This window comes from Vulpes lagopus, chromosome 4 (genome assembly GCF_018345385.1).
Source record: "Vulpes lagopus strain Blue_001 chromosome 4, ASM1834538v1, whole genome shotgun sequence".
In the NCBI taxonomy this organism is placed as follows: Eukaryota; Metazoa; Chordata; class Mammalia; order Carnivora; family Canidae; genus Vulpes; species Vulpes lagopus.
In genome coordinates, this window is record NC_054827.1 from 23,435,049 (window position 1) to 23,459,549 (window position 24,501).

Here is a 24,501-nt window from a genome sequence, read left to right on the forward strand (position 1 = left end):
AGAACCGCCTTATTTAATGCACATGACCTTACAGTCAAGAATTTATCGATTGTTCTTTGTGTTCAATATTGCCAGGTCCCGTATTGGTCTTCAGTCATGGGGATCCCTTGTTTATTGCCAGAAAAGTTTCCAGGAAGTTTGTTAGCTACCATGAAGACACTCTTCAGGAACACGTAATTCTCCTCACCCCCAATTCTTAGAACCACATTAAAGACTATGTTACAGCTGCCAAATGGAAGTTGTCACAATGATGGCAAGGTTACGATTAATACTCTTCCTCACGTTTTAATGTCACTGTAGAGCTCTGGGAAACATCAGATCCATAGGAAGTGCCATGGTAGTAGATTATCTTTATTTTACCCTCTGGCAAAGTAAAATCATAGAAAGTTTTGTAAAACTATTTTTAGTCTCATCAAATCCATCAATCATGGCTTTCACAGGTGAAGCCTAGATATGCAGTTGTGAGTAATGGACAACTCCTTGGTCCAGAGAGAAGCCAGCTCTGTGGCAGTGCAACTCCCCAAACCCCTCCAAAGTGGCCTCTGGAGTCTCTTGGTCCTCAGACCTGGAAAACTGCCATGGGAGAAATTCCAGCACCAGAGCTGCTGAGCTGGCAAAGCTCCCATTCTACAACCTAGAAAAACACTGAAAGAAGTGTATACAAATATATTAAACTAAAAAATACATAAATATGTATATGTGTGAGTATACACACGCGCGCGCGCGCACACACACACACACACACACAGACACCTTGGATACATGTCCTTGAGCAATATTCAAATCACTAGTAGTGAATGAATGGCTAAGTCAATTTAGTGAGGCATGGCAGTTTACCAGTAGTTTATTTTAACAAAACATACTGCTAGGTGACCAGAAAATATGCAAATATTATAGTAAGGATTTTTGAAACATTATTTTGTGAGACTTTTGTTTCAGCTGTGTGCTTGTTGGATCAGGATAGTAAATATATTCCTTATTGTGGATCATTGTTTAAAAAAAAGGCTAAAAATCATTGCTCAAGAATAGAGGTCAGCAAACATTTCCTTAAAGGGGTCAGATGGGTAGATATTTTAATTTTAGGCTTGTGGGTCACATGGTCTCTTTACAGCTATTCAACTCTGCTGTTGGAGCAGGAAAGCAGTAACAGACTACATGTAAATATTTTCCAATAAAACTTTACTTACAAACAAAGATGACCACACTGCATAGATGGTAGATTACTGACCCCTGATCTAAATCAGCTTCGTCCAATAAAATTATAGTGCAAGTCACATATGAATGCATAGTTTTAAACTTCTGTAGCCAAATTATAGGTGAAATTATTGTAATATATTTTATTTAACAAAAAAATATATAAAAATATTGTCATCTCAATAGGCAATGAGTATAAAAATCATTAATGAGATCTTTTACATTTTTTTTCATTCTAAGTCTTTAAAGTCTGGTGTGTATTTTACACTTACATCACAATGCAATTTAGACTAGCCACATTTTAAGCTACCGGCTACTCTACTATACAGTGAAGATCTAAAAAAAACTCATACATGTACAAGGCTCTTCATGTTGTTACTAATAGCAAAAACAGAATCAGAAACAGTCTGGTGTCCATCAATAAAATAACGGATACATTGTAGTATAGTCTTATAATGGAATGATATAGAATTAAAAAATAAATGAACTTGATTTTAATGTACCAATACTGAAATGATTCTTAAATGCTGAATGTTAAAAGTAACTTGCTGCAAATTAAAAATTGCAATGAGCTCCCACCAGTCAGGATAAAAGATAAGAAATAATAAATGTTAGAGAGGATATGGAGAAAAAGGAACCCTCATGTACTGCTGGTGGAAACTAGTGCAGGCACTGTGGAAAACAGTATGGAGGTTCCTCAAAAAATTAAAAATAGAAATACCATATGATCCAGTAATTCTACTTCTGGGTATTTACCTGAAAACAAAAACAGCAACAACAACAACACTCTGAAAAGATACATGCACTCCTATGTTTATTGCAGCATTATTTACAATGGCCAAGATAAGGAAGCAACCAAAGTGTCCATAGGAGGATAAACAGATAAAGGAGAGGTGGTACATATATACAATGGAATATTACTCAATCTTAAAAAAGAATGAGAACTTGCCTTTTGTAACAACATAGATGTACTCAGAGGGCATCAGGCTAAATGAAATTAGGCAGAGAAAGACAAAAATACATGATGATCCCACTTAAATGCGGAATCTAAAAAAAAAAAAAAAAAAAAAGAAGAACAAACAAAAACCAGGGAAAATGGACTTGTAAAAACAAAGAACAAAAAGAACAAACTAGTGGTTGTCAGAAGGGAAGAAAGCAAGGGGACAGATGAAACAGGTGAAGGGGATTAAGACGTACAAATTTCCAGTTATAAAATAAATAAATCACAGGGATGAAAAGTACAGTAGAAGGAATACAGTCAATCATATTGTAATAACTTTGTATGGTGACAGATGGTAACTACACCTCATGGTGAGCATTCATAATGTATGTCATTGCCAAATCACTATATTGGTACACTTGAAACTAATATAATATTGTATGGCACCTATACTTCAATTTAAAAAAAAGGAACGAAAAAAAAAAAAAAAAGGAACGGGATCCCTGGGTGGCTCAGAGGTTTAGCGCCTGCCTTCGGCCCAGGGCCTGATCCTGGAGTCCCAGAATCGAGTTCCGAATTGGGCTCCCTGCATGAAGCCTGCTTCTCCCTCTGCCTGTGTCTCTGGCTCTCTCTCTCTCTCTCTCTCTCTCTGTGTCTCTCATGCATAAAATCTTTAAAAAGATAAAAATAAAATAAAAGGAACATGCAAAAGTCTCAAGTGCAGTGTGATACCATTTATATTATAAAAATATATAATGATGCTATAATTTTTTGTTTATCATGTATATGTAGTAAAATAGGAATAAGACTCATCAACTTCAAGATAGTGAATACTCCGGGTAGCAATGGGAAACTGAAACACAAACTAGATAAGATGTGATCTGCCACAGTACCTATAATGTTTTCTTTTTAAAAAATCTAAAATGGCAAAATGTGAATAATACTTGAAAAAATCTTTGTGGAGGACATGTGATTTAAATTATCCTTTGAACTTCACTGTATGCTTGAAATATATGATACATTGAAAATGAACATTTCTAGAAGGAAAGAAAATCACTAGGGCCTACATGATCCCAGGGATGGACACAGTCGTTGACCTGCCGCCAAGCCTCTGAAAGGCAAGGGACAGAAAGGATGACCCAGCAGGATTTCCAGCAGGCCCCACAGTGGGACAGGCAGATAGATTCAGTGAAGGTTAGTAATACCAGAAAATAGCCTTATATACGGAAAAAGTTATTTCTCAGACCTAACGTCTCTTCTGAGACTTCAGAAATTGGTTCTTCCAAATCTAGTCACTATGAGGGAGAAGTCACAAGTTTTGAACTCACCAAGTGAATGCAGACAAAATTAGATTATTCTTGTGGTTGCAGGATAAGCTTTCTATAGCGAGCATGTGTGTGTGTTATGTATAGGGGAGTGGGGAGCCTCCAAAAGTAGACCTCGGTCAATCTCAGTATTCAAGTACAGGTAGAATTTTTATGTTTTCCTGACTTCTGGGAATATTACTGTTTCTCTACTAAAAAGGCTCAAGAAGCCCAGGCTCCCACCAGGTAACAAAAGCCTGATAGGCATTTAGAATATTCTGGTGTAAATGGGAAGGAAGGGGTAACAGTGAAATCTTGGGCGTGATGACTCCTTTATATGAATTGCATCCAAGATGCAATTGAAAAGCCTGTGTAACGCGCACTCTTAGAGAATTGCCATTTTAAGTAAGGAATGAGCAAAACTACCTCAGATTTCAAAATGAAAGGGGAAGCCTGCCATCAAAGCAGAGACTGACAATCAAGTTGTTTTTGTGGGCTCCATCTAGACATGTGATAGATTTCTTAAGCAACCCCGGAAAAGGCTCAGGATTCCAAAGGTGACTTTTCTGAGCCCTGTTGGGATTGTTTTGTCAGACCTAAGGCCAAATGACCATCCAAGTGCACCCCAACGATGCACAGCAAGACGCTACTGATTGTTTTTCAAGGCATTTTCCCCTCATTAAGGATAGTTTGCTCTGTCTCTTTCATAAAACTGGAGCAAACCATCTAGAAGATGCAATCTGATGTCCTGTAATTTAAGGAAGTGGCTTCAACGGGCCGAAACCACATACTCCCCTCTTTCCTCTCTGGGTGGTGAATATTCTTATCAGCTGCAGGGAGAGCATGGCCTGCACAGATGTCTTTGCTCACGCAGCGTGATAAATGACTTGTTCTTCCTCAGACTTCCTTCCCTGCCTCCCCTTGATTAGACATAGTCACAGGAGAAGAGGATGAAATACACGGCCAGTGGCTCCTCTCTTTAGAGACTGGGCCCTGCAGCTGCCGCCCGGTGTTTTGCAGAATGGCTTTTCCCCCTATTGTCCCGAGAGAAAGCAGCCCTGCCAGAGTTTTCTCCACACTGTATTGGTAGAAAGCTGGAAAAAATAATCCAGGCGGAAGAACCATCTGCCAGACTTCCTCATTCATAGGAACAAGACTCATCTAAAAATACCCCCGAGCTCTTAGAATGTCCGAAATTCTTAACGGATGCCCAGCCCCAGCGTGCGGCCCGAGCCTCACGGGGCTGCCAGCAGCCTCCTGGGACCACACAGCTTGGACAGGGTGACGGAGGCAAAGGCTCATTGCCACTGCCCTCACTGGTGTCTAGTTCACAATGCATTTGGCCGAGAGCTTTTCACCTCCAGAGCAGAAGCTAGGAAAACCCAAAGCAACACCAGTGCGCAATTTCAGACGCGGACTCAGGACCCTAGTATGCAGGCGTGCCAGACCTTCGGGTCGGCCAAGTTCACCGCTAAGCTGGGTGATGACTTGGAGAAGACCTCCCAGCTAGTGCTGAAAGCACAAACAGGTTAGAAGAGCCTATGCACTTTTTCTTTTTTTTTCAGATTGCCCAGAAGAGAAAACAGACTAGTTTGGGATGCAAGTAAGTCAAGTCATGCCTAAATCAAAGAATGAGAACCTCTTACCATCCTAGACTCTGGCCGGGCTGCCGTCCTCATGGGCATGGCCTCCCAGAGCCTGGGGACCCGCTGGGCCCATGGCTGCGGGGTCCCATGGAGCAGCCCTGAGGAGGGTGGCCAGCTTCGGTGGCGGTGGCGGTGGCGGGAGTGCCTTGTCAGCCAGCTGTGAATTCACCGCTCAGAGCTCTCCCCTCAGTTCCTCTCTGACTTTTCTATAAAATGCACTTCCTGCAAAAGCGCACGAAAACAGGGACGGCTCTGCCTCTGACCTGTAGCTTTCAGTCTCCAATTGTCTTGGGCTCCAAGGTTAGCAGCGATTCAAACACACTCTAGGACACAGTCGGTCTCACCCCACTCATTCTCTACTGTGTAGCCACATTCTAAGGTCAAAATCATTAAATGATTCAAACTGAAACACTGAACTTGCTGGGTGCATAAAACCACCTCATTTTTTTTTTCTTAATCTTATGCTTCTTTACCTGCAGTGTGTCCCCTGTCCTCTCTATCCTCGATACCATTCCCAGGTTTTTCAAGAAATAAATCTGGACTGCCTACTCTGTGGCAAGCACTGTGTTAGGTGTTGGGGACACAAAAGAGTGAGGAGATGATGATGCCATCCTTGCTTCAACAAACCTACAACCCAGGAGACAAACACTTATCAAGCTCCTCCAAAAAAGTAGATAAAGGGTTCAATCTATACCTTCAGAATAGATTGGCAGCCTTGGGATCGAGCATCCTGACTCCAGATCTTTCTAAAATAGTGATCTCATTATGATGGTTGACCCTGACGAGCCCTATACAGAACTCTTGTTAAGTATTCTGAACCTCAGCCACCATATCGAATCCTGGGTCCTCCATGGGGACACAAACACACACCTCAGATATTCTTTTGCCAATCTCAATTTCAAACAATGTCCCCCACTGTTTGCATATTAGAACACATGGCTAGACTTCTTGTTTGGGAGAAATAAATTATCACCATTTTGGTTAATAGACTTCTCCTCATAAATCCTTTGCTCCAATTGGGCTCATCTCTCATTGTCCCCAAAGGATTCTGCATTATTGTCCCCTCCTCATTCTGGCTCTGAGGAAACAACAATCTCTCCCTTTCAAATCTTTATATCCTCAAGACCCAGGGTCAGTATCACTTACCTACAAATCCCTCCCAAACTACTGCAGTCTTTTCTGACTGGCCTGTCTCCTCTAGGACGCACACCGAACCGAGTCTGATTCACATCACTGGGCATTAGGTTATAATTCTGGTGAGATTATTCTAATTGTTTCACGTGAAATAGGCTTGTTACCACGCCCCAATTATAAACTGTTTGAGGAGCTGTGTCATACTCAGAATATACTGGAACACATAGTAATTATTAAATACTTCTTGATTAAGTTTATCTGCTTCTGTTTCAATAATTCAGTGGCATCTGGGAGGATAAATGTTTCCTTTCAGTAAAGAATTACATTCGCCTGGCAAAACTTGCAAAAGACAGGAACACTGAGCAAACACTCCTCAATAAAGTTGGATTCAAAAGCTGAACCTTTATCATATTTACAAAATACAACGGCCCCAAAATATCCTAAATTTGCATAAATCTTGCAGTTAATAAAAAACATTTTTTTTAAGAGATGGGTAGAGAAAGGCAGATAACTATGCTGGAAAGGTTTTTATTGTTTTTATCTTTGCTTCTCTTTGATGAAAATGCTAAGGGAGTTATTTTCCGAGTATCTTAGGCTAATAAGTCCAGTCTACTCTGGGGGCATGTTTCCCCACTGATTTATTAGCATGTATAAAGATAGGAAATCAGTTTCATTTTCGGTCAGATGACCACAATGTTCCCCACGGTGCAGGCTTATTAATTTGCATTTGCAGTTAATGCACTAGTGACTTTCACAGCTCTACAAGCTGAAAAACCCTTTGGTTCAACCTGATGATGAATGCAGTCTGCATTCAGTGGAAACCATTTAAAAATAGGAATAAAGCCATACTTACTTTTAAAGATAGGGACGTGCACATGCATGCATTCAGGTCAGTAGTGAGTTTTAGGGAAGGTAAAAATGCTTGAATTGATCAAATGGAAATTTAAAGGCATTTGCCCGGACTATATACAGATATACTTTGGCACTGAGAGAAACACATGTTTTGACAGGATCGCCTTTCAGGTCTCAAAAATTAATGTTCCTTAATCTATGGTTCCAGTCAGCATGGTAATTTTTTGTGTACTTTCCTAGAGAAGCTCTGGGCTGCCTGGTGCTGGAGGAAGGCAGACAGAGGTTTGGAGTTACCTGGAGTAAGGAGCTTTGAGCTGAGGCTGAGGACAGGCCAGGAGTTGTTAAGGAGCAGGTAAGAGAGACTCCATCACCAGTGTGCTACACTTTCATCTCCAAAATGCTCACCTAAGAACGGAGGCCCCCAAGTCCTGGCCTGGAAAGTCAAGGAGGAAGCTCTTTCAGGTGTTCACACGCAGGCAGAAAGGAAGATGAAAAGGAGATGAGGAACAAGTGGATGACCAAGCAACTGCAATCAGCACAGGTGCACCCCCACCACCAGCCCACCCACAGGCCAGCACAGTGCAGGAAGACTTGCAGGAGCCTTTGGGAAGAACAGCCACACAAGCATTTGCAGAACTTCCCAGATGGATTTCAGAGTCATCTAGGAAGCTTCTTGATGGGGTGGTTAAGGACATGAACACAGGGGCTGTGCTGCCTGGTTCGGAGCCTGGCTCCACTGCCTACTGGTTGTGTGCCTTGGAAAAGGTACTTCATCTCTGTGCTTTCAGCTGCCCATCCAGCCCATTTCTTTTCTTTTCTTTTCAAGATTTTATTTATTTATTCATGAGAGACACAGAGAGAGGCAGAGACATAGGCAGAGGGAGAAGCAAGCTCCTTCTGGGGAGCCCAATGCTGGACTCAATCCCAGGACCTGGGGACCATGACCTGAGCCAAAGGCAGACGCTCGACCACTGAGCCACCCAGGTGCCCCTAGCCCATTTCTCCTAATGGGGATACCAAAAATACTTTTCTCATGGGGCTATTGGCAAGATTCAATGAGTTAATATTTGCTACGTACCAAAAAATGCACCAGGTGTACAGAAAGTGTTACTTATACAGAAAGATGGATGGATGGATGAATGGTGGATGGGTGGATGGATGGATGGAGAGACAGAGACAGAGGGAGGACTTCGCAGCCTCCAGTAAACTGGGTAATTCTACTACCCAGATAGAAACAGAAAACACTACATGGGTTACAGATTTCACTCTGACACCTCTACTTTTATAATAGAACTTTAAAGAGACTCAAAGGGGCATCTGGGTGGTTCAGTCGGTTGGGTGTCTGACTTCTGCTCAGGTTATGTTCCTGGGGTCCTGGGCTTGGGCTCTGCACTCAAGGAGTAATCTACTTCTCCCTCCCCCTCTCCCTTTGCCCCACCTTCTGCTTGTGCACTCTCATGTACACTCTCTCTAATAAATAAAATATTTAACAAAAAAAAAAAAAAGAGAGAGACTCAAAGAAGAAAGTTCATCTGGATGATGCTTTGAAGAAACGTATTATAATAACTAGAACTGATCTGTCCATCAACCAGACCTCAGTGTGAATCTATGATTTGAAATATTGCTAATGTGTAGCATCGCCCCACACTCAGGGCTCACATACTCCACAGCTGACCAGGTTGCTTAACTCCATCATACACAAATTAAAATACAAAAGTACCTCTTTTATTATATTAGCCTGCCTCCCCAAGTAAGAAAGAACCTCCCACAATTCCTTCCCCCTTCATACCACTTCTCTACCCCCAGTGGAGGACTCCGGTGATTGAGGAAACCAAAGCAATAGCAAATTCGTACTCACCAACTTGGGAATTACTGTTCTTCAACTCCTGACCTAGCCTTCTTGGAACTCGTCCACCAATACAATCTGTGCCTGACCAGAATCTTTCTGTTTCTAGACTACTGGTTTTGGCAACGACACTTGCAGAATTATCTTTCCCTCTTTCTCTTGATTCAGCAAATGCTCCCAGTCCACTTTGTGACCCAGTTTCTCAGCCCAACTATTGGCTTAAGAAATCTGTGTGTAATTTATATTAGACGTTGTTCCTATCCTCCTGGCTTGGGAGAGTTGGGATATTTGTAACAAAACCATTAGAAGATCTCTTTCTCCACTCTCTACTCTGGCCCAGTCTGTTGCCTAAAATGGATGTTTTTTTTCCCACTCCCAGGTCACCTCGTCAGCCCTCCATTAACTGCTCCTTGGCAGGTCCATTTCCCTGGACTCAGCCCTGGCTGAAACCTCCCCCAACCTAGGTAAGGGTTCTTTTCACCCAACTCCAATGTGGCAAGGGTGGGGGGAGGGGTGCTTCCCTACACCACTCATTTCCATCAGCTGGGTGTCCTACCATTCAACTCAGTTCTGATCCTAGTACCCGGAGACAGCATCAGATCCTGCAGGTTAAGGGCTCGGAACCACTAAACTGCCCTCTGTTGCAGATGACAACTGCAGGTCCACGTCATCACCTGTGTTCCTGACCAACAGGCTATATAGATCCGAGGTTCCGATGACCTCTTCCTCAGGTCTGATTCATTCGTTAGAGCAGTTCAAAGAACCCAGAGAAACACTGCATTAGCAGAATATAACCCAGAGCAGCCAGATGATAGAGATGCATCGTGCAAGGTGCAGGGAAAGGGTGCGGAGCCTCCATGATCTTGGCAGGGGCACCACTCTGCCCGCATCTCCACAGGTTCACCAACCTCGTAGATCTCCAAACGCCATCCTTCGGGGGTTTTATGGACGCTTCCTGACTGAGGCACAGTTGATTAAATCATTGGCCACTGAAGACTGATTCAACCTCCAACCCCTCACTCCTCCCCAGAGGCTGGGGGGGTGGGGCTGAAAGTTCTAACCCTCTAATCACAGGGTTGATTTCCTGGCAACCAGCCCCCATCCTTAGGTAGGTCCAAAAGTCACCTCATTAACATAATAAAACACACCTTTATGGCTCCTAGGAAATTCTTCACTCAGGAAGCTCCATGGGTTTAGGAGCTCTGTGCCAGAAACAGGGAGGAAGACCAAACGTTGATTTCTTGTTATAAATCACACTGTATTGTACTAGTTAATTCCAAACATTTTCCATCTCCACTCCTGCACCAGGTAGCCCACTGCTTCTCTAGGAAAGTGCATAACCATGCAGCCTGGGGCCACTATTAATTCATGCTTCCAGCCTTCAGCTGGCTTTTTGGGGCCCCCTGGCAATCCTTGCACTTGACCTCCCATCTCAAAGCAGCTATTCCAAACATTCCTCATTCTTCTTGATATTTTTAGTTGCCATCCTTATTTCTTGCCCATAAGTCCTCTTTCTCCACGATTCAGTCTTTATGTTCATAGTTACTTCAAGTGCAAGAGGTGAGATCACCTTATGCCTCAATCAATGAAACACCTTCACACTGATCTTCATTATTTTAGCTTTTCCCTACACCCCCATCTCTGCACTAATTCTCTACTTGCCAGATTGATTTCCCATTTTGGGGTACTCCCTTTATTTCCTTCGATATTTATCCTTGGATTTATCTTTTAAAAAGATAAGGTGTTACTTTATGTGTTTTCAATTTATATCATTACACTGTGTTATAGATCTTGTTCTGTTTCTTAATCATTTGCCTCAATACTAGTTTAAGGTTCATCCATGTTTCTGTATATCCAGCCTACATCTGACTACTATTAAGTATTTCATTTGATCCTCATGATTTTTTACTTTTCTGTTTTTCTAGACACAAATAGCTGGGCTTATGCCAACTACCTGCTATTGTGAACAACGTTGTGATGATTTTCGTTGTATACGTTCTCTTACTGAATTCTGTGTTTCTCTGAGGCACACACTGAGGAATGGAGATTGCAGGGGCAAAATGTACATATATTCTTATATTTAATTTTACCCAATAACTCAGATTAGCTCCACCTACACCAAGTCCTCAGGATTTAGTGATTAAACAACTGTCAAGACCAAGAAAATTCAGCCTCTGAAATGTAAGAAGAGTCTCTTTCATTACATTTCTCTGTTTTTATAGGAAACATGGAGAGGCATTGAAAGTAGAATAAGGAGCAGGATCAAGGGGCTAGATTTAGGATTCGCTGGTAGAGACTATTTCTGATTCAAGTTTTGGAGAGGACATGAATATAGAGAAGGCATTTTGAGAAATTTGAAGGGAGGTCACGAAGTAAATGTAACAGATCAGTGAATATTTCTTGTTCTAGTTTTCTTAAACTTGCTCCTTGGGAGACACGCTCTTTCCCCAACTTGCACATCTCTGAAACAGACAGCCTAACTAACTCATCACCAGTCAGGAAGACTCAGAAAAATTTTATGTTCTATGTATTATGAAAACAATAGTTTAATTTTTATCTCCCAAATTTAAATTTATAATATAATATTGAATTTTCATTTTTCATTTTCATTTTCAAACTACCTCTCTAAAAAGATCAAGACATACTTCCTGCCCTGACTCCCTCTCTCTCTCTCTCCCATCGGGGGCATAGAAAACAAATGATACATATCGAAGAGGGCAGGGCTAAGTGAAGATACATTATTTAATGGGTAATAGACTTACTGGTAACTCCTACTTATTCAAATACGTATCTCCAAAAAGGTTAGAATTCATAGAATATTCATAATCACTCATTAAGGGAAAATAAAACATGTTGGCATTACAGTCTGAACTTTGAGCCTATAATCAAAGAGAGAACCATAGTCTGCCGAAGATTGCTTAGGACGGCCCGGGCTGTACAGAACGCAGATCCTCTCCCAGTGTAGGGAATAGTTCTTGACCATCAATGATTTTTCATTATAGGTGGTAAAGTTTAGATTCCAAACCTGGATTGACAGATAGCTGGCACACGTGCCTACACTCTCCGCTGGCATAACCTGTGGACAGCATTAACTAATCATGGTGAACTTCCCTGCAGGAAGGGCACATGATCTCCCTGTTTTCTACATAGAGCTCCAGGCTGCTACTCCAGCTGATTATAACTGGTGTGGAGGATGCAACCGAATTGCCCTCATGGTTCAAGAATATGCTGTCACAGGATCTTCCTTTTGAGCTACGCATATTAATAAGAATTATTTTAAGTGACATCCCCATTATGACTAGTTTTAAAATTCCAAGGAATTCTCCCCTTTTTTCCCTGATCTTCAAGGTCATATTACTTATTAATATATTAATTTATCCCAACTGTTCTTGTATTTATCCAACGTAGTTGTATTTTTTTCATTCACTTTGACTGCCATATGGAGCTCCTCGAAAAGCAGGAGCCATTCTGAAGGACTTTCTATACTCCAGGAACATACTCCAGGGGTAACACTGCCAATTATTTGCCTAGGTTTTAGACTTCAGATAAGTTTTTATAGCACATGCATAAATGAGCACAAAGTGGCCGAAAACCAAACTCCCAGGAAGTCAGGGGATCATCTGACATTGATAGGTACTGGACATTAAATTGAGTAAAAAGGGAAGGGTTTTTTAAAGCAGGCTTCAATCTGGAGGTTCCTCTTTTCCCCCAGTGAAGAACAGTTGTTTCTGTGAGTCAGCCTGTTAGAGAAGCACAGAGAGTAACCTAAGGCATTAAGCAAAAGCTCATCGAAGCAGGGCGTTTTACAAACCTGTATGGAAATAGTGTGAACACCCTTCACAACCAACAGTTTTAGGACTGTGCCCAAGAGTCCACATAAAGAAATAGCCTGCACTTCTAGTACAGGGGATGAAGACGGATCTTAAACTCTGAGAGTTACCAGCTGCAGAAAGGGCCACTCACTATTTCTCTGCAGTTGGTCTATCAACTCTTGATAAAAGGAAGTCCTTCCCTGAGCACACTGACGATCCTGACATAGTAACAAATTACTTGTACCACAAGTAGAGATAATTTTTCACCAGATGGTGAGTTCCACACCCAAAAAGTAGGCTGGCCATTTTAGGAAAAAGTCCCTCTGACTGCTCGATGGGCAGAGAGGGGGCTTGATCATGTGGCCCGCCCTTGTGTTTTCCAACCCACCTGAGAAAGCACGAAAAATCCATTCCCAAGAGAAGTGAAACCACAGCTGGAATTCCTTGTGACTCACTGGTGGGGAGAAAAGTCCTTAGGTGATGACTACCTGAAAGGAGCATTCTTGTGACAAGAGAGGGCTGGCTCCACACTCCTGCTCAGCTTGAAAAAATAAAAAAGGGCCAAGTATGAACCTAGCTGCAGAACTGAAATGTACAATCATTGGAGAGAAATTAATCCATGAAAGGATGCATTGTGCCTATATGCTGTTTGCCCACCTTGAAACATTAGTAATGATTAACTTCCGCTTCTTTTCCTGAAGGTGACAACGTTCTGTTGAGCAAGGCACAGAATTATAATGGGATGTCCAGTGAAAAAATCAGGCCAGTATCTGTAGTCCCCTCTGGGCTTTTCTCCCTCCTAATCCAATAATCCTTTATTGAATACTTACTATGTCCCAGGTACCATGCTAAGGCATCCTGTGGGAAAGTAAAAAAAAAAATAGATGAAGTGTGGTTCCTGTACTCCTAGGAGTTTACAATTTCCTGAGGAGAAACAAATATGGATCCAATTTAACGCAGTGCAAGACATACTGTGTAAACTGCCAAAACAGAGTACGGGGGCGATCCAGAAACCTGGGCTTCAGAAAGATACTGGAAACAAGAATTTAAAATGACTTGTTCCTTTCTCCATGTTTCCTGATGTGCAAGGCATAGTGCTTTTTGGAGGAAGTGAAATAAGCAGGGCATGGTCTCTGCCTACAACTTAACAAGTATTTCTTGAGCATCTATTATGTACCAAATAGGCACCAAACAGGATACTGTGCTATTACGGATGACTAAACATGCTCCTGACCTTCAAGGAGCACCTGCCTCCCTCCCATCCATCCTGCCTTTTGAAAAATAAATGGTTATCTATATACCTGTATTAAGCTTGATTGTGGATCCGGTCAAAAGACACTTAACGGAAGGACTATTCTTTCACTCCTCCTGGATGCCAAGCTGAACTTACCTCTGTGTTACCCAACAGAATGAGAATGTGCTGAGAATCCTGTTGCTATGATAACCAGTCTCATCAAAAGGAATCAAAACAGGGGGAGAGCCCTTGGTGGTCATATTACACACCTGCTGATTTAATTTATATCCACTCTACCCTCTACCCTCGGAGGCCTTAAGGGGCCTTAAGGGGCCTTAGTCACTGACTTTTTAGCACCTTCTACAGAGCATAATGGAAAGTAGGCAGTTAGTAGACATCTGATGAATTAAAGAAAGTGTCTCTAATCCCTAGCCTTAGCCATGGATGTATGCTCAAAAATGGAGAGAAGTTCCAAAATTGTGGTATAGGATACTGTTCAACTCAGTGATTTTTTTTTTTAAATTACAGAATAGAAATAGAGGAATCAATTTTAATTCTCCCTGGTCCAGACAGCATCATTAGATGTCCAGTGTTTTCAAGTTCTATCCACAAACTCATGAGAAGAGCCAACTATCAATTTGCCCCTGGCAGGGAGCAGAATATAAACTTGCATTGCTGATGTGCTTTGTTTTGTTTGCCAAACTCCTGTGTGTCTATGCGGGAGTGATTTCTCTCCCTGAAGTATCCCCAATATTCATTCTTCCATGGATCAATTCGACCTCTGGCCAACTTATTCCAGCTTTGTCAAAAAGGCTAAACATGGTCAAAGAAGATTCTCGAAGCACACATAGTGCTTTCTAATACAAACTGTGATTTTCAAAATGCCACACAGAAAAGCCCATTATGTATCAGAACTATGGGATTTCCTAGTAAATTGTTGCCATTGTGCCATAATCCACTGTTGCAGAAATCGCCTCAAGAATAAAGCATCTGGAGATTTACTCAGATTGGATATGGAGTCTGGAGATAAATACCAATCTCAATTGCTCTATTCCCATCCTTGGGGCTCACGCTGAGAGACCATGTTACCAAGAGACCACACAATGAAGTCATTTTGAGTCCTCTGGTTCGCCAAGTGGCCACTTCTGTGGACACAAAAGTGCTCCATCTGTGACTCTGCCACCTGTCTGCCGAGAAGCAGCGTGGGAGGGGGAGCAGGAAATCAAGAATGAGCAAAAGCCCAAGGATAGACTCAGCCTCTGCTCCTCAGAATCCCCACAGAAGAAAGGGAGAATTAGTTAAGTAGTGGGTTAATATTACAATCAGCATGAGTGACAACTTTAAAAGTAAACATCTCTCACTATCTTGGGGGAAACTCTTTTCTTTTGATTAGTCTCCCCTGAGGCCAGACCTTTGGACACTAAAATCATATAAACCTGTCTTAGTTCTTATTCACCTGCCGTGCTCTAACTCCTCCTCTGAGTGCAGGCCTCTCATTCTAATTTCGGGTTTCTCTGTGAAATTCCTGTCTGCACTAATCAGATGATTCTCCCTCAACTGACCTTGTCACTCAAAAGCCATAAGTCTTTTAAAACCAGGTTTGCATCTGCAAAGAAATAAAAGGCAGAAATAAATTTGATTCTTCTGCATCTTAATTATTTCCCCAGGCACTGCCGCTCTCATTAAACTGCCTTAAGTCTTGAACGTGACATTTAAACTAAGAAGTCCATGCTCGTTTCCCCATAGGTTTGAGTCTCCTAGCCAGTGGGACCTGTCCACCCTCACCTTCGAAATCTGCTCTCATTTGGGGCACTAAATTGACCCAAAGACTCGGTGAGGTCCATCAAATCAGAGAGCCGGAACGTGCAGGTGGCTGCCTTGGCAGAGAAGGTGCCAAGAGACCCAGACTGTGCCTCTTCTGCTGGGAGCCACAGTGGGTGCACTTAAACACCTCTGAAGGGTACAAAATGGGCATTGAGAACCTCTCTCCTACATGGCATTAAAGCAAGAATTTTTTCCTAATGGCAGCTTACAGAGGGCAGTATCTCAAATGGATAGAGAAGCCAAACATCCAAAACAAGATCACAGGAAAGTCAAGTCATTCTCAACATCTTTAAAAAAAAAAAAAAACACACACACAACAAAACTGAGCCACAGTCAATTTTTTAAAGCAGGACCACAGGCAAATCAGAAAATGATTCTTTGTTCTTCCATGATAGTCCAAGAAAGCAGAAGGATCTAAGCAAATGTAAGTGAAAAGTAACACTGTCCTGCATGAAACCATCCCTTTCTTGAGAGTATTAAATGTATGTAATATACGTCATGAGATTCATTATTTTGGTTTGTAGGTGAGGTTGATTCTTAGGAATAGGACCCATTAACAGATGGGCCATGCAAAGAAATTTAGTTTTGAATATCATTCAAAGACTCCAACATTCTCCATCTTGGAAAATGGACATCAGTTTGCCATAGTTATAGTGTGGTACTGGTATTGGTCCTGGATCAACTGTGGGCTGTATTCTCATTAAGAGTCCAATGTGCCATCACTCTGACCTGACAGATTTGAAGACCGTGGGTTTCTGGCATTCTCTTCAGAGGGATTCGGTAAGTACTGTGTTCCAGAATTAAAAGTCAGCTCATAGTCCCAAGCCTGCCCTCTTATCTCTTCATGAGGGAGATGTGATGATGCAAGAGATGTCAGTAATGCTTAAAAAATCTTCCTCAAATGAAGATATATATGTTTTATTTTAAGTAGTACCAGGTGCTCCTTCCTCTTTTCTGAGTTCCCTTAAGCTAATTTTATTTCCCAGATTTTTTCCCCAAAAGTCCTGAAAATAAGAACTTTGTTTTTAAGAGCTGGAACCCAGAAACTCTGAGATTCCCACCTGGTTTGAGCTTTATACAATCCAATGGTTTTATCATAATAAACTGGCCCCCCAAAATTCTGATCTCAACCCAGATGCTAATGCAAACCCTACCTGAGTCATGTTGCTGTGGTGACTTGGGTTTCTCGAAGCCCTTAACTCTTAAAGGAGAAGGGGGGACTCTTCTCCAAGGAACCAGGTGGTGTTCAGGTGGCATGCCTAGGATTGGGCCAAGAGGTTCCGATAGGGTGTGGGTGTCCCTGCCAAAGCCAATAGCTCCAGGTGGCTCTTGCCTACATTATAACTAACCTCTCTACTGGATTCTGTTCATCTCATGTGACTCTTTCAACAATAGGGTGTTATAAAAGTATTGTTATTACCATCCACTTGTAGGGAGGCTCAGTCACGGCAAGTGGCTTGCTCAAGATCACTCAGCCCACAGAGAAGACAGATGTAGTATAAACTTGATTTTCTGATCAAGTTCAAAGTCTGTGCTTCCTACCAACCTACCCAGGCCTGAGGCAGCCAGATCCAATGCCCATCTTTTCTCTCATGTCCTAGGCCTGCTAAAGTGCCCTATGAGTTTAGGAGCAGAGCTGGCCAGTACAGCTGTGTAACCTTGGGAGGTGACTTCAGCTCCCTCCATCTCTTTTGTCATCTGTAAATTGGGGATGGTAATTCCTACCTCCTGTGGTTGTTCTGAGGATCAAATGAATTAATAGGTCTAATTCCCTTAGATCCGTGCCTGGCCCATAGTAAGCGCCATATAAATGGGAGCTATTCTTAGCTGCTGGATCCCTCATTCACTTGGGAAGTTGAAACTGTAGCCAAAAGGAGTCTGCAATCACCTGAGGATCTGGAGGATGTCTATGCCGCATGGCAGGTGGCCAATGCAATACCAGAACAAAGCAGTGGTCACGGAAAAAGCCCATGTTAAAGAGAATCACAGCCTGAGACGCCTTGATGTTCAAAGTCAAGTGTCACAGCTGCATCTCTGTGGTCAGTTCCCTGCTTCCAACATCAACCCGGAGGTGCATGAGCTGAAACAGAATCACTGGAAATGACACAACTAGAAAAAGTCTGTTTGGAAAGGCTGTCACTTAAAAAACACACACACACACAAAAACCCAGTAGGTTTCTCCTTTCCCTGATAGGAAATCAGTTTTGCTCGAATAAGGGGGACATTTTTTTTTCCAGAATTTAAATTCCATGCACAATGCAATACCTTTAAAAAGGTATTTATTTTCCTTGGGCCTTTGAAAGGTCCTTTAAACTGGCAGGAGATAGCAGTGAAGCAAGGAGAAAGCTGTGAGTTTCGGCATGCTAAAACGAACCCCTTTTTTCTCCCCCCTGTAAAAACCCACATCTGAAGGTTACTGACCACGTGCAGAGCCTCCTACAATTCTGTTCTTGGCTCCAGGGCCTAACTGTTTCTGGAGCACACATTTGGCAGTGCCCATGAGCCTCCCCATCTCTTTGCCTTTCCAAATTGTGCAGCACAGCCTCCTTTGGCCTTCTTTTGCGTGTTTGAATAAATGGAGAATCTGAGTGTTTCCCTGAAAAAGCCTGCTAGAGATACTTGAGAGAGCTGGGGAGGAAAAGAGGACCAGTTTATAAAACTAGGAGCACCAGGAAGGGAGGAAGGGCTTGGCAGTGCTTCTTGGAAAGATGCATTTCAAAAAGCCAATCCCAGGCAGGGCACCGCTTGTAGGGCTTGTAGGTTTGTTTGCTCAGCACAAACACCAGCAACTCAGAAGCGCATATAAAAGGCACAAGGGCCTTTGGGCAGATGCTGGTGCCCCAAGTGCAGGACTCAGAGCTTGGGCCTGAGGGCTTTCAGTAAAGGGGCACCAGCAAAGGTTTCCGGAAGAGCCCCTGGTCCTCCTGGACAAGCCCCGAGTTACACACAGACAATCACACTCACCTCGACTTTGGAGGCGGTGGAGGAGGTGAGAACACCTCAATCCCACTTCTGTCCTTGGGGAACTCAAAGGCAAAAGAGGCCGACTTGCTCATCCCAGTCCCGACTTTGCTGCTCTGCCCAGAGGAGCCGTCCGTGGGGCGGAGCCGGTGCCAGGTGGAGGAGGTGGAGGGGTCTGTGGTGCCATTCTCTAGCTCTCTCCCCCAGCTTTGACTCAGCAACTCTTGCTCCACCTCCTCCTCTTCCTCTATCCGGCACTGACGACTCCAGGCCCCAGTCTGGTAGCGGGGCCTCCTCTGGTCCAAGGCCGAGGAGGTGGCAGCAGGCAGGTGGCACCGGACAGAGTCACTGGCGGCAACGCCGTTGGCCCGGCAGGAAGAAGCAGAGTCGGTGGGGCCCCTGGACGAAGCCTGAGGCCCAGTGCCACCAGAGGAGCTCCCCTCGCTGAGGTCAGACAGTGGGGAGGCCGACGGTGACACTGGGGACCCTCCGGGGCTACTCTTGGACAGCTTGGGCGGAATGGCAGGCTTCCCCTTGGGGCTGTTCTCACTCACGTCGGGGCGGTGGCTTTCTCTGGAGCTCAGCGCCTGCCCGGCCGACGCCTCCTCTTCGCCTGCCTCAGAGTCCTGGCTCACAGGCCTGCGTGGCCACTGGACCCCCACCGCAGAGTCGGGGCTGCTCAGGTAGATTGTCCGGTGGTCCTCCTCTGGATGGGCTGCCATCACTGTGATGGTGGCTGCCACCTGGGGAGCCATATCTGGGCCTTCCCTGTCCCGGCCCCAGCCAGACGCTGCTTTCTGAGCCCAGGTGGTAGCTGTCCGTACCTGGCCCTGACCTTGGCCCTGGCCCCGAGGAGCCGCTGCCTGTTCCGCTGTGGCCTGTGGCTTGGAAGGTGCTGGAACCGCCTTCTTCCTCTTGGTGCTCTCGGCATAGATGGGTTCAGGCTGTGCAGCCTCGCTGGGGTGGGCTGCAGGCTGGGGCTCCCCAGGCAGTCCGAGGCACCTGCTGGAGGCCACCGCGTGGCAGCCAGAGTCCTGCTGCTTCCCTGGCACAGGCTCCTTCATGAGGGAGCAGTAATCGCTGTCAAGATGGGGGGCGAAGGGGCTGCTGGCCCCGCTGCTGGCACTCCCACAGGAGAGGCCGTCCGAGGAACTGGCAGCCTCGGAGGTAAGGGACAGCTTCTTGGGGCCCAGGCGGGGAGGCTTCTCTGCTGGGCCCTGGCTGCAGCACTCCCTGGGGAAGCTCAAGCCCCGCGTCTCCTCGTCGGGGGGCCCCGCACACAGTCCCTGCTCCCAGCACGGCGGCGGGCGGTCCCCTCTGCCGGGCCCGCACCCGGAGCCCTCAGCCTGCGGGGTGTCCGCCGCCACGGGGCTCGCGGGGCAACAGTCCAGGATGGAGCAATATTCTCCCCCTTCGCTGTCCCCTGAGGGTGAGCACCGCTGATCGCTGTCGTCCTCCGAGGGCAGGGCCTGCCGCAGGGGCTGCGCCGCCGGGCAGGGCCCAGGGCCCTTGTGGCAGCCGGACGTCATCCCAGCAAAGGCAGCCACTTTCTGGCGGAAGCTCTCCTGGGTGGAGGTCAGCTCTTGGTAGGAAAACATGGGTTTATCTTCTCGCCCGACCTTCTCACTGGAGAAGCTCACGGGGTGGAAGGCAGTGCTCCGCTCGCCCCGGGCCTCCAGGCTGTGCAGGCCGAGCATGGCATAGGCGGGGGGGCCGCGGGAGCGGCCATCGCTGGAGGCGGCGGGCCCGGGAGCCTTCTGGACGCCGCGGAAGCTGCCCAGGTAGACTATCGGCACGTCGTCCTGCTTCGGGAGGGGCAGCTTGCCGGGGGCTCGTCTCCAGATGACCTACACAGCCCCAAGGTGAAAAGACTTACATTAGACCTTGTCAGAGAAAAAAGGAAGAGAGAGAAAGTGAGAGGGAAGTGCCATGACATTGTAAACGGTCTTCTGTGCTGCCGAGGAAGCCCTGCAGCACGCCTACCTTCTGATCTCCCCACAGACTCTCTTCATTCTGGGGCCCCCCTGCAGCCAGTGGGCTTCCCAGACACTGAGCTGCGCTTCCCACCCGGGGGCTGTGATTCTTTTGGCTTAAATCTGAGAGGTGGGGGCAGGGGGAGACAGAACTCTATAAAAGAACGTTCGGCATCTCCCTCAAAATTGCCCGATGAGATAGATTTTCCTAAGAGCTTTGAAAACGGAGTTTTGAGTGTGGTTGGAGTTTTGTTTTACGTTTGTTAGTTTTTGGACAACGGAGTCGCGGTACAGTCCTAAAGAAACCAAAGTCATGGGGCTTTTTAAGACAGCTTGGGTGGGTGGTGGGGTGGGAGAGTGAGGGGTGGTTTCTGAGCTGGGTCCCAGCTCCCTTGTTGGTCTCTGGGCCACGCCAAAGAGCTACTCCCCCTCCCAGTTAAAGCCAGTGACCTCAGCCTGAGCCTGCATAAGTGGCTGGACTAGTTGAGCCATGAGACAAGGATGTGGATTGGCCATGGGGCGCCTGGGTAGCTGGCTCAGTCGGTTAAGCATCTGACTCTTGATTTCAGCTCAGGTCATGATCTCAGGATCCTAAGCCCGCATCAGGGTCCATGCTGAGCACCGAGTCTGCTTGAGATTCTCTCTCTCTCTCCCTCTCCCTCTGCCCCTCCCCTCACTGCGCAGTGTGGGCACTTGCTATCTCTCAAAGAAAGAAATCTTAAAAAAAAAAATAAAGATGTGGACTGGTCCTTCCTATCCCTAAAGTCATAGTCCCCTTGTCCTTCCTTTCTCAAGTCTTCCCCTACCCCAAAACTTTTAGAAGCAGCCTCGAAGTAGGGCTGGCATCTGCTTCCTGCCAAAGATGACTCCAAACTGAAGGAGTCCCTGGCTTATGTCTGTGAAGACTAACAGTAGTGAACACAACCTAGAGAATGGGTGTAACCAGCTGGTGACAAACAGAGCAGTTCTGAAGGGACATGGAACTAAGTGCAACCACAGGAAATGCCTCTCTCCACTTAAGCCTCCTCCAATTTAAAACTGACCTCTGATTTCACATGGGCTCAAACACCCTTCCTGATCCACACAGCATGATGGTTTAGGAAAACCAGAATAGGCAAAAAGGTCAAACAAGTCCCAAGCAGTTCTTGGATGTCCTAGACTTACAGCTTCCTAGACCCTTCTAGAGGCAGCAGGCTCTACGTGCCCTCTAAGTAATCATACCTTTGGAAGGGTGACCTGTAGGATGAGCAGAATGGTCTAATCTCTAAGGGATACAATTGTCTCTAGTGATCCCAGGTCAAAGCTGCTAAAATCCAACTGGAAATATGAACCCTGGTTGGGAACTGGATATGGAGGAGTTACTGCTAACATTTTAAGTGTGATCATGGTCTTGTGGTTACATGTCTTAGGAAGACTTTATTTTTTTAAAGATGTGCACAAATGATGTGATGTCTGGGGTCCGCTTTAAAATCACAGGGACGGGGGACGCCTGGGTGACTCAGCAGCTGAGTGCCTGCCTTCGGCCCAGGGCATGATCCTGGAGTCCTGAGATCGAGTCCCACATCGGGCTCCCTGCATGGAGCCTGTTTCTCCCTCTGCCTATGTCTCTGTCCCTCTGTGTGTGTGTGTGTGTGTGTGTGTGTGTGTGTCATGAATAAATAAATAAAATCTTTTAAAAAAATAAATAAAATCACAGTGAGGGGAAGGTGGGGCTGGGGGCAGAGAGGAAGCAAGACCAGGTCATGAGTTGATTGGTTGACCCTCATAGTGGAAGGCAGTGGATGCAGGCCATTTGTTAAGCAATCGCTGCTACTCCTGTATGTATTCTAAATTATCAATGAAAAAAGCTTCAAAAACTTGTTTTTTTTTAAAGCTACATTTTTGTGTGCCTCTGCATAAATAATTAATGCACTCTCCAGTTACACTTGAGGGACTGGTGATGGGTCTTAGCCTGAAGGGACAGATGGAAAGGAGGGCAGATATGAAAGGAGGGCAAGAGTCAAAAAGGCGCGGTGGTGGGGCCAGCTGACGGGAGCCCAGTGGGAGTCCTGCCCTAACAGCCCTCCCTGGCTGCCCGCCAGCCCTCAAACGCTACAAGAGCAGCCCCTGTACCAGTGCCACAGGGGTTAGTCAGCCTCACCTGCGAGACGTCGGCGGTGCTCAGGTTCGCCTCTGTCCACACATCAGAGGCATCCGAGCTCATCATGGTGGGCTTCACAGCGATCGTGGGCTTGGAGTAGGGTGAGCTGTTCACCCCTTCATCGTCCGGGCGGCAGTTCTCGGGCCTGGGGGGCAGGCGAGGTGGAGGGGGCGGGTTGCCTGCTCTGGGCTGGGGATGGCCGGCCGCCAGCTGGTGGTCACTCCTCAGGCAGAAGCAGTTCTTGCAGGACCCAGGCTTCCAGATGTGCTCCACAAAGTCGCTGCACGCGGACATTTTGGGGCTCTCGGGGTTCAGTCGGAGGGCCTGGTGCATCTTGAGGCGACAGTGTGCTGGTTCATCTTGCACTCAGCTCTCGGCCGTGGTCGTAGGGGAGGCAGATGGGGGTCACAGAGCGGCTGCCTGGAACAGCAGAACACTGACCTGATCAGAGATCTCCCGGACCCGAGGCTGGCTGCTTCACCAGCTAGGGTCTAATCATTTTAATGGGGAGTAGAACCAGGGTGGAGGGGGGGGGGGGGAGAAGGAGAGAAAAAGGTAAAGGTTAGCATATTCGATGTCTTCTGAGGCCTTCACCTATTTGTCATAGGGCTCTTAGTCACTCTCGGGTGGTGGTGTGGCCTTATCAGAACCTATAAAAAACTAAACACAACTCTATTACATTTCAGGCCCGAGGGCTGAGGTTTGGGGGCTGTGACAGGAAGAAATCACACAGGGTTTTAGATGAGAAACCTGCACAGGGTTTTAGATGAGGATCCATGGTACTGCAGAGTGGTGCACCAAATAAAAACGATGGCTTCTGGAGGCGAAGCCACGACTTTTCACCAAGGGCTGTGTGAGCGGGCAGGGAGGCCTGGACCCTGAGACCAGCACTGGAATCCATACTTCTGGCCAGGTGGCCACTCAATGGATGAGAAAGGGGAGAGGTGTGGTGCAGGCCTGCCCCCAGGGGAACTGTGTCAGGAGGTCTGGCATCTTGGGAATCTGCCCTCCTCCTCTTACTTAACGTACGTTATTTAGCCCAGCGCTCAGTGAAGTCAACAGAGCTGGGGCTGCAGGCCAAGGGGGAAAACAGAAAGAGAAATGCCTGATTACCACAGCCCTGTGATCTATAGCGAGGGAAGAGATTATCACACAATTATTTTTTCCCTACAATAGCCCTGGGGATAAGGCAGTCTGCTTGTTGCAAGAGTTGTCTCTGACAGTCCAACCAGGAGCAGAGTTTGCCCAAAGAAACTAATAAATCCACCTGTTGGAGATGAGCTCAAAGGGTTGCAGGTATTAACCAATTAGCCTGAGTAACACCCCGGCAGCTGGCCATTATCCCCATTTTACAGATGGAGAAACAGTGGCAATGACATAAACGAAGACTTGTGCACAGACCAGGGAGTTTGCTGGTGCTGGAAGCCAACTGTGCTGGCAGCCTCGACTCCTCATGTCATCATCCGTTATGCAGAGTGGCTGGCCATCACCTGTTTGCTGCTCGTTGTTCTTTGAACCGACCTCCCCATAAGGAAACTGCTCTTGAGAAAATCATCTTTATAAACCTCAGGTGATCAGATTCTCATCAAAAAGGGAATTCCGCCCTGGGGCTTGCTGTCCACTTTCCTCCAGCAAGAACTT

At 45.7% G+C, this 24,501-nt stretch overlaps 1 protein-coding gene across 3 annotated transcripts in view; it reads right to left on the minus strand.

Annotated features, from left to right (window-relative positions):
- Window positions 1-24,501, minus strand: part of PRAG1 (PEAK1 related, kinase-activating pseudokinase 1) — a 49,256-nt gene that overhangs the window by 21,610 nt on the left and 3,145 nt on the right. Inside the window, exons 2-3 of one of the 3 annotated variants that reach the window (XM_041752839.1) lie at window positions 22,861-23,280; window positions 18,751-20,594 (exon numbers count right to left, since the gene is read on the minus strand). In XM_041752839.1, coding sequence (XP_041608773.1) covers window positions 18,751-20,594; window positions 22,861-23,193 — 2,177 coding nt within the window. In that variant the 5' untranslated portion in view covers window positions 23,194-23,280. Of the gene's footprint in view, window positions 1-18,750; window positions 20,631-22,860; window positions 23,352-24,501 lie in introns of those variants that run through there. The other 2 variants (XM_041752838.1, XM_041752840.1) reach the window with 2 other exon arrangements.